This window comes from Scyliorhinus torazame, chromosome 12 (assembly GCF_047496885.1).
Source record: "Scyliorhinus torazame isolate Kashiwa2021f chromosome 12, sScyTor2.1, whole genome shotgun sequence".
In the NCBI taxonomy this organism is placed as follows: domain Eukaryota; kingdom Metazoa; phylum Chordata; class Chondrichthyes; order Carcharhiniformes; family Scyliorhinidae; genus Scyliorhinus; species Scyliorhinus torazame.
Window position 1 is genome coordinate 176,116,642 of NC_092718.1, and position 17,419 is coordinate 176,134,060.

A 17,419-nucleotide genomic window follows, 5' to 3' on the forward strand; every position below is an offset into this window, starting at 1 on the left:
TTTAAAGAAGGGAAATTATATGCCAGTAAGTTCAATGTCTGACATGGGATAAGTTTTTTTTAACTTTTAAGATGCAATGGGTTAACACATGGACCTCCATTAACATGTAACAAGGAGAATGGGTACCGCTAAATTCGGTCATGTTTCATTTACCTGCTGCAGCTTTTCCCAACACCCCCTTCCTGGTGGGCAGGAAAACAGAGTCATTATAACGTCGGATTTTCGCAAAGCCGTGGGTGAGATTTCACACTGATGGCTAAACGAAAGGAATTATGGAATAGGGAATAAAAGTGCTTAGTTCCAATTAAAGAAAAGCAAAAGGCCCTGCCTCACATTAGCAGAGAAATTGAGTACAAGTGTACAGCTTACAATATTACTGTGCGTGGATTTGGTCAGATGTCACCTGGAGCGTCTTGGGTGCAATTCTAGGCGTTTAATCAGTTCGCTAAAGGTGACAAGCCAGCTCCAGAATATTAAGCAACAGTACTGGAGCCATGTGGCCTATGGTCGCTTAAATTGTGTGTGGAATACCGGTGCACAAACTCTTTAATAGCTTAATCTTTCTGTTGCATTAGTTTTCCGCCCCCACCCCCCACCAAATCCCAAGTTTTAATCTGCAGCAAATTGATTATGAATGTGGCAATGTGAGGAATAGGACAGATCTATCTTGTCAATTCCCACCCATTCTATTTCTGGCGATATATGTAGCCACAATAATATAATAAAGATTATTATTATGAGTTTTAATCAAAGCACGGGGAGATGATGTTCGATATTATCTTCAAGGGTAATTGGGTTCACAGGGACACATGTATCTGATTACTGCTGTGGTTAAAACATTGTAATTTTTTTTTGCTCTTCTTACTTTGCCCTTTGCTGGTTGGCTGCCATTTATCTCCTTATCCACTGGCTTTTCACCTTTTAAAACAACAAACAATTGGTTTTCCGCCATGAATTCCACTCTATCTTTCATTTTTGCAACAGGAAGAGGAGCAATAGCCAGGCTGTTAAGTCCAGATCTGTGGGAATATAGTACCCACCCCATCAGAGTACCAAGACAGAGCCAGCCTAAGGAAGGTTCACTTTTAAGTTATTCCATGGTCCAAACAGATCTGCAACCCACTTCCACCAAATCCACCAATCTGTCAGTGACTGTTTTGGTCCCCATCACCCTTGACTTCTGTGATAACATCATTTCAACCTCCCACTGTGCACATCTGTAACATTCAAACGCTCGTGCGCAGATGCATCGAACAATTCAGAATGCATTGTCCTCTAGTGCCAGTAATTTTGTCATTTTGCCATGGAAAACAGGTGCCAACATGTAATCTTGTTGAGCAGTAGATGTTCCAAGACCCACTATTTGCTGCCTGAACTCAATGTTAAACGTTTCTTCTCCTATATGCTGTCTTGAGTGTTAGGCTGCTGTGTGCCAAAACAACCATCTTGTATTTCAAGTTGCCCATGTCTGACAACAGCTAGGTCCTGAGATGGATTTTGTGTGGGCAGCAATTTTTGAGCTGTCTAGCCAGCCTTACCCCACCCTGTTCAATGCCACGGACGTAGTTGGGAGATGGCACGCATGTGCTGTTATCCTGGCAGCACCATCAGCTTTGCGTTGTCTGGTTAGCCCACTGGATCTGTGGGACAGCAGATGGAAAGGTTATGTGCAAAGCAGTGAAGTCCTGAATTATGCTTGGCTGCAGCTGGTCAGCAAGTCCTTTCAAATGAAAGAGGCAGCTTTCTCTCACCTGGCGCTCAAGACCTCCATCATAGCCTTAAGCCCCATGGAAGAAGCGAAGGCTTCAAACCCTGACAGGGTGATGTCTACTGGAACAGTTCCTGAATTTAATGTGTGCTGACAGTGGGCAATTATGCTGTATTGGGCTTTACACGGTCAGATATAGTCCAGAGCAAAGGCTCCCAATTAAATGTGCGACTGACAGACAAACTAACTGAACTGTCTATAGTATTATGTCACTAGGTTATCCATTGGGCAGCCTCTAACCCTGTGCTATCCGAAGAGTGGGAGATGTTGGGGGCTATATCATACTTTTGGCGTGTATTGTTCCACAGCATGTGTGAGAGAGAGCAAGTGTTCAGCTGAAACTGTGTCACATTCTGAATGTTTTGTTTTCTGCTGCAGTTTTCTTGTGCTGTATTTTTGCATGCTGAGCTTCATCTGGTTGTTTTCTTCCCTCCCCACAGAAAAAGATCTTAATAGGAATTTGCATTGCAGTAGTACTGTTGGTTATCATCATTGTTCTGGCTGTGTATCTCAGTTAATGCTCCAAAACACCATGAATCCACTGAATCATCCTGATTGATACTAAAGCTGGGCTTTTGTTCCATCATCACCATACAGCCCGCATGTGGAATGGCGAGATTGCAGCTGGGCATTTCCATTTTTTGTCAAACATCCATCATTTTCCAGGAGGTGATGTTCGTCGCCACCAAGACCATTGCTCAGATTTCACTTCTACCTTCCAATGTGGACTTTTTGTTTTGACATCACTGTAAGCTGAAGAACAACATCAGGGTTTTGTGCTGACGTCTCTTCTCTATTGATTATCGGTTTACCTGCAATGCCATAATCCCATTTGAGAAACTTTATCAGAATGAACCTCGCTTTAACAGGCTATGATTTCACCATCTTGTTAGTCGACTTTGAATCCAGCTGACGTTCTGCTGTAATCAGGTTTTTATAATTTCTAATCCATCTTCTCACCGCCCCCTCCACTTCCCCCCCCCCCCCTTCTTCAGTCTCTCCTTCCCTTCTATCCCTTTCTCTAGCTCTCCTCTCTCCCCTTTTCTCTCTTCCCTTTCTCGCTCTCCTTTTTTCTCTCCTCACGCTCCATTTTCTCTCACTCTTGGATTTATCCTCTGAGGATACTAAATCCACACGGCTCCAGATAGAGACACATCTCGCCACACAGAGATCCAGCCACATGCCAATGCAGATCCACATGAACATAGTCTTCCTGATTAACCTGTAAAGACTAGCAGTGTTGGTGCACCCACAGGACTTCAATTCCCACTGTCACTCTCCATACAGACAGAAACAAGGAAGAGTAAAAGATGATACCGGGAAGGGCAAGGAAATGCGATTAGAACCGATACCCCCCACTTGAAGGGTTCCAAACACATTGGGACAATTGTCCTCCCATGCTTTAATAAGTAATATTCATAGAGAAAAAAAATAAACCCACAAATAGAGGAACAAGAACCAATTTAGGAGCAAGAAGCAATAAGTAAGAAAAGGAACACTGACTTGAATAGGAACATTTTCTAAATTCATTTGTGGGATATGGGCTTCCCTGGCTTGGCTAACATTCATTGCCCATCCCTAATTGCCCTTGAGAATGTGGTGGTGAGCTGCCTTCTTGAACCACAACAGTCCATATGCTCCATTTAAAGGTACAACTGCAGAACGGCTATAGCAGCACATGAATATGCAGACAGGAATAACAGGACAGGTGGATGGAATTTGTGAACGGAAGGATACTTAGCCCATTATACCAGGATGAAAAGAAAAAAAATCTCCTGACATATTTTGACAAGTATGCGCCCATGTAACGAGCATGGCAACCAATGGAATTACTTAAAATAAAAGCAAAATACTGTGAATGTTGGAAATCTGAAATACAGACAGAAAACACTAGAAAGATTCAGCAGGTCTGGCAGCATCTGTGGAGAGAGAAACCGAGGGCGGGATTCTCTGGCCGCGCCCGTCCGGCAACCGGGAATTCCCGCACGAGGTCAATGGACCTTTACGTGGTCCGCGTCCCGCCCGTGGCGATCTTGCGGCGGGCGGGGCGGAAGAATCCGGCCCGGAGTTAATGTTTCGAGTCCGTAACTGTTTCTCCACCGATGCTGCCAGGCCTGCTGAGTTTTTCTAGCATTTTCCATTTTATTCTGGGAATTGCATATTCTTTACTTATCAAATCAAAGCTCCATTAGATCGCCTAACTTTCAATGGTCCAATGAAAAAATGACTCCCTTTCTCCAATCTCGCCTCATCTAAAACATCCTGATCCTAGAATAATCTCCTTTGCCTTTGAAATTCTGACTAAAAGTGTGCACCCAAAAGTGAAAAACACTGACTTTGTGGTTATCACATTTAACGCGGACCTTGAAAAAAATTACCAGCAAAGATTGAGTGGACTCTGGCATTAATTTCCCCTATTCCACAGCAACTTTCTATTTACATTATCTGTAGGGTATATGTGGTGTCGCAAACAGTGAGGTCACCATGCAGGCTAAGAAGCCAACCAGGCTGATGAATTCTCACCAACAAGCAAATAAAAAGCATGAATTATAATTCCCCTTTTTACTGAGTGTGAAGTGAAGATTGAAACAGCCACATGGAATTAAGGTTGAAGCTGAATTATCAACCCTAAAAAAGAAAAATATTTGTTATTATTTAAAAACCTGTGGAACTTGAATCATGGAATAGAGAGGATGGCACTTATAAAATTACCTTTTCATGGTCAAGAGAGATTGATTACATACTATTAAAAGCACAGTTGCACCTCATTCAACATTTTTGATGGGTTTTACAATAGGAATAATGCATTAGGAGTTGAGGTTCGCATCAAAACATTGGCCGCAATTCTCCCACAAAATTTCTAAGTGTGTTCTCTGGCTGGAAACACGATGCGATTCCCACCAGCTGGGTCAGCGAGATCCAGATCTCAATCCATCCACACTTAGACATTTGTTTGGAGGTTAGGGTGGTATGTGCCATGAATGAGATGTGCAGGTCCTAAAGACATTAGCAGGGCCAACTCCTCAGAGACAGGGGCACCAATTTTAAAGGGCACCTCGATCTTCAGGCAACCTGGCAGAACCCCCCCCCCCCCACATCGCTATCATCAGCCTCCCCCCTCTCTCACTTCCCCCCCCCCCCCCCCCCCCCTCCCTGGCCCCTCAAAGTGAGTGGCACACTGCTAGGGCGTCACCAAAGCCCCACCCCTTTCAGGCCATGCCTCTTGACAGTGCCAACCTGGCAGTACCAGGGCACTTTCCACCCATGTCGCTGACCACCCAGCGACTTCAATGGCCTCCGGGCTTCACTGTGTATACAATGGAGACGAGTAGTGATTCCCACCGGTGCAACATTGTGCCCATGGTTGGGAGAATTGAAGAGGCCCAGTGAATTTGGCTTAGTGCAAAACCTGAATAGGGTAATTAATTATTTTTTAAATAACCAAAAAATAAAGAGTACTAATTATTTTTTTTCTCCAATTGAGGGGCAATTTAGCGTGGCCAATCACCTAACCTGCACATCTTTGGGTTGTGGGAGTGAGACCCATGGCAACACGGGAGAATGTACAAACTCCACATGGACAGTGATCCGGGATCAAACCCGGGTTGTCGGCACCATGAGGCAGCAGTGCTAACCACTGCACCACCGTAACACAGAGCGGGGGGAGGGGGTAACTCACAGTCACACAGAGCAGGGGGGGACAAATCCATCATCTCTGGAATCAATCTATAGAACCTCCTCTGAACTGCCTCCAATGCCACTACATCTTTCCTCAAATAAGGAGACCAAAACTGTACACACTACTCCAGGTGCGATCTTACCAATGCTTGTATATTTGCAACAACACTTCCTTTTCTTTATACTCAATTCCTTTTGCCATAAATTCCAATATTCCATTTGCTTTCCTTATTATCTGCTGCACCTGCATGCTCATTTTCTGTGACTCATGCACGAGGACACCAGATCCCCCTGCATCGGACCACCCCAAAGTCTTTTCCCATTTAGATAAGTTTCCATTCCATTTTTTTGACCAAAATGCATGACCTCACACTTATCCAAGTTAAACTCCATCTGCCACATTTTGGCCCATTCTCCTAACCTATCTATATCCATTTGTAAGGTTCTTATTTCCTCATTGCAATTTACTGTCCCACCTATTTTTGTATCATCTGAGAATTTGGTTATAGAACCTTCTATCCCCATATCCAAGTCATTAATATAGATTGTAAATAGCTGTGGCCCAAGGACCGAGCCCTGTGGCACCGCACTAGTTAGATCTTGCCAACCAGAAAAGACCCATTTATCCCTACTCTCTGTCTCCTGTCCATCTGCCAGTCTTCTATCCAAGCTAATAAATTACCCCTAACCCCATGTGATCTCACCTTGTGAATTAACCTTCTGTGTGGCACCTTATCAAACGCCTTCCGGAAGTCAAGATATATTACATCTACAGGATCCCCATTACCCACTTTGCTTGTTCCATCTTCGAAGAACTCCAGCAAATTAGTCAAACATGATTTGCCCTTCATAAAATCATACTGACTCTGCTGCATAGCATTTTGGCTTTCCAAATATCCTGATATTATGTCCTTGATAATTTATTGTAACAATTTTCCCAAAACAGATGTTAAACTAATTGGTCTGTAATTTCCCACATTCTGCCTCCCTCCCTCTTTGAATAAGGGCATTACATTAGCATTTTTCCAATCCACTGGAACCTTTCCCATTTCCATGAATTTTGGAATATCATAACCAATGAATCCATTCTCTGCTGCCACATCCTTTAACACCCTCGGATGTAGGCCATCAGGCCCTGGGGACTTGTCTGCCCTCAATTCTAAGAGTTTGTTGAGTACTGTTTCCCTATTGATGCTGGTTGTTCCAAGTTCCACCCTTTCAATTTCCTCTGAATTGCCCATTCCTATAGGAATGTACTGGTGTCCTCCACCGTGAAAACTGAGGCACAATATTGATTTCGCATCTTTGGCATTTCTGTGTTCCCCACTATTAACTCACCAATTTCATCTGCCAAGGGACCAACATTCACCTTAGCTACTCCTCTCTTTTATGTACCTGTAGAAGCGTTCGTAATCCTTTTTGATTTTCTGCACTAGTTTTTTTCGTAATTTATCTTAGCTCTTTTTATTACTTTTGTAGCATCCCTTTGTTTATGTTTGAAAGTTCCCCAATCTTCCAGCCTGCCACTGGCCTTTGCAATATGATATACCTAGCTTTTTGTCTTTATAATGTCCTTGACCTCCTATTTTAGCCATGGATGCTTTTTACCCCTCTCACCATCTTTTTTTAAATAAATTTAGAGTACCCAATTATTTTATTTTCCAATTAAGGGGTAATTTAGCATGGCCAATCCATCTAACCTGCACATCTTTTGGGTTGTGGGGGTGAAACCTATGCAGACATGGGGAGAATGTGCAAACTCCACACGGACAGTGACCCAGGGCCGGGATTCAAACCCGGGTCCTCAGTGCCGTAGTCCCAGTGCTAACCACTGCACCACACGCCGCCCTCTCTTACCATCTTTCTTCCTCACTGGGATATATTTTAGTTGTGAAGAATTGAGTATCTCCTTAAACAACTGCCACTGCTCATCAGTTGTCCTACCTTTTAGCCTTCCTGCCCAGTCTACTCAGGCCAAACCTGTCCTCATGCCTATGTGATTTCCTTTGTTTAATTCCAGAATATTATGTGGGACTCCATTTTCTCACCCCCAAACTGAACCTTGAATTCTGCCATTCTATGGTCACTACTCCTTAACTATGAGGTCATTAATTAATCCCTCCTCATTACAGAACACCAAATCGCGAGTCGCCTCCTCCCTAGTTGGTCTCCTCAACATACTGTTCCAAGAAATAATCTCTAATGTATTCAATGAACTCTGCCTCCAGGCTACCCTTGCCAATTTGATTCCAGTCTATGTGCATATTAAAATCACTCATTATTATTGCCGTACCACTCTTGCAAGCCCCCAACGTTTCCTGGTTTATACTGTGCCCCACTGTAAAAATACTGTTTGGAGACCGATAGATTACTCCAGCCTAAGACTTCTTCCCTTTGTTATTTCTTATTTCTACCCAGACTGATTCCACATCTTGATCTCCAGTGTTTATGTCATTTCTCATTACAGCACTGATCCCATTCCTCACCAGCCGGGCTACACCTCCTCCTTTTCCTTTCAGTCTATCTTTCCGAAATACTGCGTACCCTTGGATATTCAATTTCCAGACCCAGTCTCTCTGTAATCCCGTTTCAGTAATCTCCACCAAGTCGTAACCTTTTGTTTCTATTTGCGCCGTTAGCTCATTAAGTTTGTTACAAATGCTTCTTGCATTTAAATTTGTTTTAATGTTAAATTTCCCTACTGTTCTATAATTCCTTGGTGCATAAGGACATTCATCTGTTCTGTCCCTCACTTTTATTTTCTGGTAGCGATCCACCACATTGCTAACCTGCACTCTTACCTCATCCTTTAAATTGGGATTTCTAGTTGCCCCTCCCATTTAGTTTAAAGCTCTATCGACAACCCGAGTTATGCGATTCCCTTGGACTGTGGGCCCAGTATGATTCAGATGAAGACGGTCCCTTCGGAGCAGGTCCCCTCTTCCCCAGTACTGGTGCCAATGTCCCATGAATTCAAACCCATTTTTCCCACACCAATCTTTGAGCCAGGCATTTACCTCTTTAATATTATTGACCCTGTGCCAATTAGCTTGTGGCTCAGTTAGTAATCCAGAGATTATTACCTTTTTGGTTCTGTTTTTTAATTTAGGTCATAGCTGTTCATACTCCCTTAGCAGAATCTCTGTCCTTGTTCTACCTATGTCGTTGGTACCACCATAGACCACGACAACTGGATCTTTACCCTCCTGCTCCACATTCCTCTGCAGCCCAGATGAGATAAGCTTTACTGTCACAAGTAGGCTTACATTAACACTGAAATGAGGTTACTGTGAAAAGCCCCTAGTCGCCACCTTCTAGCACCTGTTCGGGTACACAGAGGGAGAATTCAGAATGTCAAAATTACTTAATAGCACGTCTTTTGGGACTTGTGGGAGGAAACCGGAGCACCCGGAGGAAACCCACGCAGACACAGGGAGGACATGCAGACTTTGCACAGACAGTGTCCAAGCTGGGAATCGTACCTGGGACCCTGACGCTGTGAAGCAACAGTGCTACCCACTGTCCTACCTTGCTGCCTATATCCTGAACCCAAGCACCAGGCAGGCAACACGACCTTTGGGATTCTCGATCCTGGTCACAGAGAACAGTGTCAATGCCCCTAACTATACTATCCCCGATTACATTTCCTTTCTCTCCCCCGCTTTAAAGGTTCCCTGTACCACGGTGCTGTGGTCAGTTTACTCATCCTCCCAGCAGTCTCCATTCCCGTCCAAACAGGGAGCAAGAATCTCAAACCTGTTGGACAAGGATAAAGGCTGAGGCTCCTGTAACCCTACCTCCTGGATCCCTCTACCTTCCTCACTCACAGCCACACCCTCCTGTCCCTGACCACTGGCCAAATTTAAATTTGTTATTCTAAGGGGTGTGACTGCCTCCTGGAACACTCTCCCCTCCCGGATGTGTCTTAGTGTCCGAAGCTCAGGCTTCAGCTCATCAACTCTTAGCCGGAGTTCCTCAAACAATCAACACTTACTACATATGTGGTCACTGGGAACCACAATGGGGTCCAGCAGCTCCCACGTCATGCAGGAACAACACATCATCTGACTCTCCCATCTCTATTTCACTTAATTAGTTTTTAATTTGGTTTTTAAAATCTTAATTTTTAATTTTATAAACTTTTTAAATAATCTCTCCTTATTACCTCTGTCTGAAAACAATTTCTAAACTGTAATAAAGTGGGTTTTCAAATTTAACACAGCTTTCCTGTTAGCTAATCAAATCACAGCCTTCCTGTGATGTCACTTTCACTTTTTTCCCCCAGTCAGAACTCTGTCAGTTACAGTGAGTGAGAGAGACACATACTGTCTTATGCTCTCCTCTCCACTGCTGAAATTGAAGGTCTCAGATCCCTGGTCACAAATTAAACTGCCTTACCTTCCCGAGCTGCTCTCTATTAGTTTACCAATCAGCTTATCTCCTCGCCGTTGCTGAAATTACTTTCACCAATCACTTTCCTCACGAGTCATCAGGTGGAAATCTTGATTGATTTTTGTCCCCTCCAAATCCAGTGCTCTTTGGGTCAATTGTAGTGCCCCTCTACGGCAATACTGGCCTCTATGGCTTAGCACTCCACTGTGTAATGCATTTATTTACTCAATGGCTGGAAAAAACTGTTGATTCGCCAAACAAATGTACAGTTGTAGTGTATAAGGCTTGTAAAGTCTGCCAGTTTTAAATCATACCAGACAGGGAGATCATTTTTACTTTTTGCAATTGGATAAAAACACTGCTATATAAAGAATTACTTTAAAACAAATAATAAAAACGGTAAAGAAAATTAGGAATGAAACAAAGTTTAAAAAGTTTCCCTGGACTCTTAAGAGACCATTATTAATGGCAAAAGTTACTTGCAATTTGTTAAGTAACAGCAAAAGTGAGGCAGCTATAAAGGTAGTAAAAAAGGGCGGAGGGGTGAATTAATGCATCTTGGTACCAAATAGATAATATTGGATCAGTCACTCGTTATATGTAGTGCCCAACATTGAGTTCCATTGCAGTCAATGTGCACATGCACTCCCAATCCAATACTGCCTGTTTTGTGCCACTGCCCAAGACAAATTTCTGGTCCAGTGTATTATTTGGCTGTGAAACTACAGCACGGCTCATTATGTGTGGATAATGTGGTCATTCTCCAAGTGCGATCATCCCTTCCTTCTACATTTTGCTCTGTTCTTTTTGCATCTACATTACCGCTCTCACTTTATCTTCATCCATTTATGAAGAACTAGCTCACTGTTCTTTTTCCATGAGTGTATATTTTATGTCTGCTTTATTATTGCTTTATAAAACGTAATGTTTGAAAAACATTTCTCGTTCAACTCATTTATGGGATGTGCGGGAGGTGGACGGTGATTCACTCCGTGGGCAGCAGTTGAATATTTCTGACAAACCACCAAGAGTATGAGAAGCTGTTCATTCCACAGGCATCGCAGAATGAAGGGAGCCGAGGCTTGAAATGTGGGTTAGAATCGCACAGGAAGAGTAAGCAAACTTAACTATTATTTGTCTCAATACTGTGCAGTGCCTGATGAAAGGGGTCATGCCAATCCCAGCAGCCTCTTGAGCAGTATCCATGTTAACAACACAGGATTGAGATCAGCCAGGCTGTAAATGCCTGTGCCCATATTCCCAATCTGGCCCGTTTTCCAAGCCTGGAAAGAATTTGGACGTTTCACCAGTATATCAGTCCAGAACCAGTTAACGAGAGTCAACACTTTACAAACATTGTGCACTGAGTTTCAAAGTGAAAGGTAATAAAGGGAAAAGGTTTTTGCATTCCTCAATATTTAAGGTTAGTTTTAGTGCGAAGATTTTGTCAAGTGTGGCACTGTAATATCAGGTGTTTTTAAACTGTGGCCTGTAATAGAGTCAAGGTCATTGGGACACAGTCCATTTCTAGTGTGAGGTGTTGGTTAATGTGAGTGGGCCTCTGCAATATATAAGGGATTTGGAGTGCGATGGTTTAAAATTTGTGGTGCGCTGGTAGTGCAGGCATGATGATTTTAATGAGAGGGTGTGTAGTGAGGGTGATTGTAATATAGGGTACTTGTGTTGTAAAATAGATTTATAATATGACAGAGTTGTTAATATGGGGTGGGGGTGAGGGTGTTTGCAATGTGGGACGGCAGGGGCAGTGAGTTCCATAAAGGCAATTTGTTAATGTAAAGGGAAGATATTAATCTTTGTCGGAATCATTCATCTTCCATTCTGTAAAGATCCTGTTCATTAAATGTAAAATAAAAGCTCCAGAACTAACCATTTCTCCTCTTCTTCCTGTCATGCTGCTTGGATTTGGGGCCTGCAGAAGAAGATTATGATCATTATATGCTGTGTGGTGCTGGGGGTCGTCATCGCCTCCACAGTTGGGGGAGTATTTGGATTTTGAAAAACATAAAATAGGAGAGAATCTACCAATGTGATGTGGGCAGTTCAGCCACTTTGTGAGAATGAAGTGACTTACTCTCAGTATAACACTGAGAAAGGTTTCTCTGCATGACTATCTAGCATTACTTCCTTTACTGGTTCTGCTCTTTCTGGCTGTTAAGGTATGGTAACATTTCTTTTCTCTATAATTTTTTTTTCAATGATGCGCTGTTTGCCGTAAACACATGAAAATTTGGCCCTGGAAAAAAAACTTCACATTTAAAAGGATTGATCTTAACCCATTGATTGCCAAAGCCAAAGAAAGCCCAGTTAACACCAACAAACACAATGGCTGGAGTCGACATTTTATAAGATACTGATCACAAAAAGGCAATATCTTTTTTAGAAACTCAAATTAGTGTGCACAAGTTTGAAAATCTTGTCAAGGTTGGAAGAATGCGGTGATCCGACATCTCATCAGCACAGTGGTAACCCACTGAACCAGGCGGAAGGCCATGATCCCAACAACATGTGTTCTGTGAAAATTCCTATCTTCATAACATTTCCTTAGATGGAGGAGTGATCTGGTCTGAAGAAGTTCTGCTTTAAGTGTAAGACTCAATGTTTGCTGCTATGGGCGAGGACCTCCCAGACTGTCTTTGAAGCCTCTCTTCTGATCTCAGCCTTTGCTAATTACAGTATTTTTCATTCGCTGTCATTTCATCATGTGAAGAAGAATCACTGCTGAAGACCTTCTCAAGTGGTGCTATCGCTCCCTGTGATGTTAGAAAAAAAGGCTGACAAGATCTGAAGAGTATCTTTAAACGATGCAGCTTTTTAAACAAACAAAAAAAAAGTGAAATGAGAATGGAACAATTCAAATAAGTTGTCATCAATTTATTTTTTATATTCTGGTCTTGACAAAGAAAAGGAAAATCAGGAAACTGGGCAGGTGAACCATCAACAGTTCTACCTGTCAAAAAACAAATTATTTCAGCCTTACTCAAGTGGAAGTAGAAGCTTTAAGAAAGCATATGCTTCACGTCCATCTCTTTATTTTATATAAGGTACCCTCAGTGAGGAGCAGATTCCATCTCCTATTTAACATACGTCCTAAACCGATGAAGCTTTCATTTTAGCATTCATAAAGGGCTTGTGTTAGGAGACTTTGTACCTGGTCTACAATCAGTTCTTCAACATTTGGGTTCTAGTTTCTTTTCATTCCATGTGACATGACGCTTTTATTCTGGTTGTTTTACAAATGTTTTTCACTTGTGCAGTTTTACCAAGAATATGCAAGTCCTTACCAGCTGCCAGCATGGTTAATGTGCAGTCCTATGCAGCTAGGTATCAAAGGGCTTTAAAGAGCGGTTAGTTGAGACTTGCCAGTTTACCATCAAACTGCACTTGGATTTGGCAGCTCCTTTGGGTTGTTGAGGTGATGTCAGTCTGCATGTGGTGCAGCAAGTTCTGTTGCCAAGTTTCTTCCAGTCTTAGTAAGAAAAACATTTTATTTATGCAATTTATGTATGAACAAAAATGTAACCGTTTTTTTAAATTCCAACTTTTTGTTGTCTATTCCAGCAGTGGTGTGCAAGAAAGCTTCCTACGCAGGGCGCTGACACAGTGCCATTAACCAAACCACTAAAAGCCCCAGATCAATTATTTGTACTTTTCTGTTTATGTGCTTTAACTTTCCATTTTTGGCTATCCAGTTCAAATCCAGTTGTGGTACCTCATACCTCACTATTTTACACATGGGTTATTTCCAATTCTACAAATCTATTTCTTATGTTCATTCCATTAGTATAAAACTACTGAGTTTCTCTATCTCTGTTTTATTATTATATTGCCCTCTCTTACCCTTTTTATAACCATAACATTTACTTGTAAGCACTTTCCTCTGGGGCTCACTTATCAACTGGAAAATAATATTGAGGGACAGATGTGTATTAATAGTGCTGCTGTTGCTTTCACCTTGACATCAATGTAGTTCACACACAGCACAGTCACACACAGGGTGGCTATCAGAGCAGGAAACGTGGCAGATTTTCCTTTCTTAGCTGAGTGCCTCCTTCGCTAGCTGGCTGAGATCTGTTACCTCGGCACAACCCAGCATTTGAACCTGAGGACCTTCTTTGTGTGTGAATGGCGTGGCTGTTCGCTGTCTTGACCAACCGATCCATTGGGCTTCAGGTAAATAGAAAAAAGCCAGGAGCTAGGGTGGAATCTGAAATAAGAACATGCTAATGAGGCAGGCGACTGCAAAGATTAAAGACAAAATTTCCCTGATTCTAATTGTGGATGAATTTAAAGGTCACGTACTGAAACACATCAGACTTAAGTTGCCTTGCGCTCAATTTCTGAAGCTATAAATATCAGGAATTGTCTGGCTTACACATGCAATATTCAAATAAAACCTGCGGTATCTGCATAAGCGCAGTTTGCATTATTCACATCGAGACTAATACAAAACTTTGCAGAATATTGAGATCTCTCAATTGCGCAACCGACCATTATTCAAATTCTTTTTAGTTCCCTTCAAGCACTTTTTATATCAGCAAAGTGATGACACCTGACAATTGAAATGCAAATCTTGCAGAGGTTACTCAGGATTTCATATTTAATAACTTCTCACTTGGAACCCCCAATTTGTACATCGTCTGGTCATTCAACAGTCCAACCTACTCTGGTAAACATGTTGAGATTGTTACGGTACAAAATACTGTCATGCCATGAGCACACGGAAGTATGGGGCCAATTAAGTAGCAAGACGCATAATTGGCAAGTGAATGCAAGCTATTAAACAAAGTTATCAGGTCCAGAGCCAGAATAATTGGGGGGGAAGACCTGTTCAGGGCCCCTGATCAGAGATATGTAGCATTGGTCTCTGTGCATCCAATTAACCACCAGCTAAGACATGGTACCAGACTCAAATGTCGGGGTTCTCAGAAACCCTTGAAAGGCTATCAACCTCGAACATTGGGCTGCTTTTACGTTCTTGCTGGTTGCGAGCTTGGAGGCAGGTGGAGCATGTACTTAGGCGGGGACATACTTGAACCCCAACACTCACCCTTCGCAGCCCGAATTAAATTCTGGGCAGGAAAGCCCACACTCAAACCTCCCATCCCGCTGCCAATTGAGGCCCTCAACTACCACTTGAGGGCCTCATCCCATGCCACTGGGATTAACCTAGCTGCCAACAGGCCTGACACTATGTGACATCAGGGCAGCTACTTCCCTGTGGGGGAGTGCCTGGATCAAAGGCACTCAGTTTCTGAAGAACACCCCCATATCCTTCCCAGTGTCTGCTGAGGGCTACTCTCTTGCCTTTTCTTCTGATTCCTGACCTTCACCCTTTACAACCCTCCCCACCTCACCACCACATTACTTTTCCTGGATCACTGCACAACTCCACAATCATGGGACTAGGGGATGTTTTTCTGGCAGTAGTCACAGCCTCAACAGCTCTCGCTAGGTGAAACGTCCGCACCTGCCGACATGATTCTAGAGCAAGGTCCACTGCTGGCTATGCCGCTGCCTGATCGGAATGGCAGGCCTTCTGAAAAAGAAGCAGCCTGGGTCTTTTGCAGCTCTCCAAACGGCAGGCAAGGTTCAGTGGGCCTCAAAAAGATTCTGCCCATTAAGCCTTTGTCTCTTTTCACAGATGTTACCATTTTTAGTGAGTTTATCCACAGTTTCTGTTTTCTGACTCCTGCATCTGCAGTATTTCACTGTTGCATATCCAAAGAGAGAGCTGAACATGAGGTGATTCTGTTGTATTTCTCCAAGCTCTGGACTGCACTGGGAAACAATATAGAAGGGCCTCTGGATACTGCTGCAATCTCAAGTCAAATGTGCCAATTAAATGCCGTTGCAGAAAATAAAGGCAAAAGAAAGAGCAGGGGAATGTTGAAACAAAAAGAAAAGCTCAATATATTCAAATAGTAGGAGCATAGGAAATACTCTTGCAGACTGGACAATGCATATTCTAGCATGGACAGGGCAGAGACTGTTAAGTCATGGTACTGACTGTGATCCTAAAGTACCAGGCCAAAGAGAAAGGATAGGCGCTGCAACAAAGTGAGTGGGGTTGACATGGTGGAGCTGGTGTTTGTGTCAAAGTGGATAAGTGAGGCACGTAAAAAGGTCAAATTGATTTTCAGATTACCTCAGCTATAATCTCAAATAGAAGTCTTACAACACCAGGTTAAAGTCCAACAGGTTTGTTTCGAATCACTAGCTTTCGGAGCACTGTTCCTTCATCAGGTGAAAGAGCTGTGCTCCGAAAGCTAGTGATTCAAAACAAACCTGGTGGACTTTAACCTGGTGTTGTAAGATTTCTTACTGTGCTCACCCGAGTTCAACGCCGACATCTGCACATTATAATCTCAAAAGAAAGCAAGGAAAAACTAAAATGAGCGCACAGTTCTAAAAGTGGTGCAGAAATATCTCTTTATGTTTGACTATTCCGGATCGAGTCTTTTGTAATTATCCAGGAATGATATAGGACAACTTCTAGCAGCAATAGTGACTTCATCCGGAAGGAAACTGAGGAACAAAGAAAGTGTTCAAAAACATTAAACAAATTACAAACGACAAGAAGGCCCTCAAAAAGCACCATATCAATAGCAGACAGTCAAAGAAGAAGATTCATTAAGGGATAATTTGGGAAAACTATCCCTGATTGTTTGGGATATGGCAGAGACATTGAATGAATTATTCATGTCACAAAGGAGGACTAGGCAAAGTCAAGTAAATGCTGCTAAGTAATATATAATAAATATCGGAGTTAGTAAATAATACGTTACAGAGAAACTGGGAGAATGAAGCTCTATAAAACACCTGGGTCAGATTGAAAACATTCTCAAGTACTCAAGGAATTAAAAGGAGGAAATTATTAATGGTTACGTATTTTTCCAGAGTTCCTAAATACCAAGTACATATCCTCCATGATTACAAATGTAGTTCCAGCATTCAGAAAGGGTAGGACTCAAACATGGCCAATTATTTGAACACCCATTGTGCAGAAAATGTTTTGGGAGCACCCTAAGTTTGATCTGATTTGAATCACCATCAAGGGAAGATTTCCTTGCGAGCTAGTTATAATGAATATAATAAATGAACATGTAAAGAACACCAGTATCAGAGAGCGCTGTTTCTGATGTAATAGCTTTAAATTCCTACTGGATTTCTGCAGAGGGGTAAATAAACAAGCAAGCAAGGATTTTCAAGAGATATTTGATTAAAGAGACTGGAAAGGAAGCTGAAGGTTCATAAAATAATCAATAGATGATCAAAGTGGTTTGAAAACTGGTTTTGTGCTGGATGATAGGGGATTGGTAAACGATTAACATTCTGCTAGAAAAATAAGTAACCAGTGTACTTTTGTGAGGATCTATTCTCAGACTTCCAATATTTGTGAATGATGCCAAACTCTGTGGGCGATTGATGGATAGAAACAAGATAGTTTATCTTCAAGGGGGTTGGATCAACGATACAGGTGATCTGAGATTTGGCAAGAGGATTTTATTCTAGATAAATTTGGAGTATTGAATCCAGTCAAAGGTGCCAGTGAGCAGATTT

The 17,419-nt window shown here is 42.4% G+C and overlaps 1 protein-coding gene across 3 annotated transcripts in view; it reads left to right on the forward strand.

Annotated features, from left to right (window-relative positions):
- LOC140386757 (syntaxin-1A) overlaps positions 1–13,817 on the forward strand; it is a 428,170-nt gene extending 414,353 nt beyond the window's left edge. For 2 of the 3 annotated variants that reach the window (XM_072469430.1, XM_072469429.1), the window contains exon 10: positions 2,209–2,515. In XM_072469430.1, the coding sequence (XP_072325531.1) occupies positions 2,209–2,286 (78 nt within the window). In that variant the 3' untranslated portion in view covers positions 2,287–2,515. Of the gene's footprint in view, positions 1–2,208; positions 2,516–11,774 lie in introns of those variants that run through there. The other variant, XM_072469428.1, reaches the window with a different exon arrangement.
- The last annotated feature ends 3,602 nt before the right edge of the window (positions 13,818–17,419 follow it).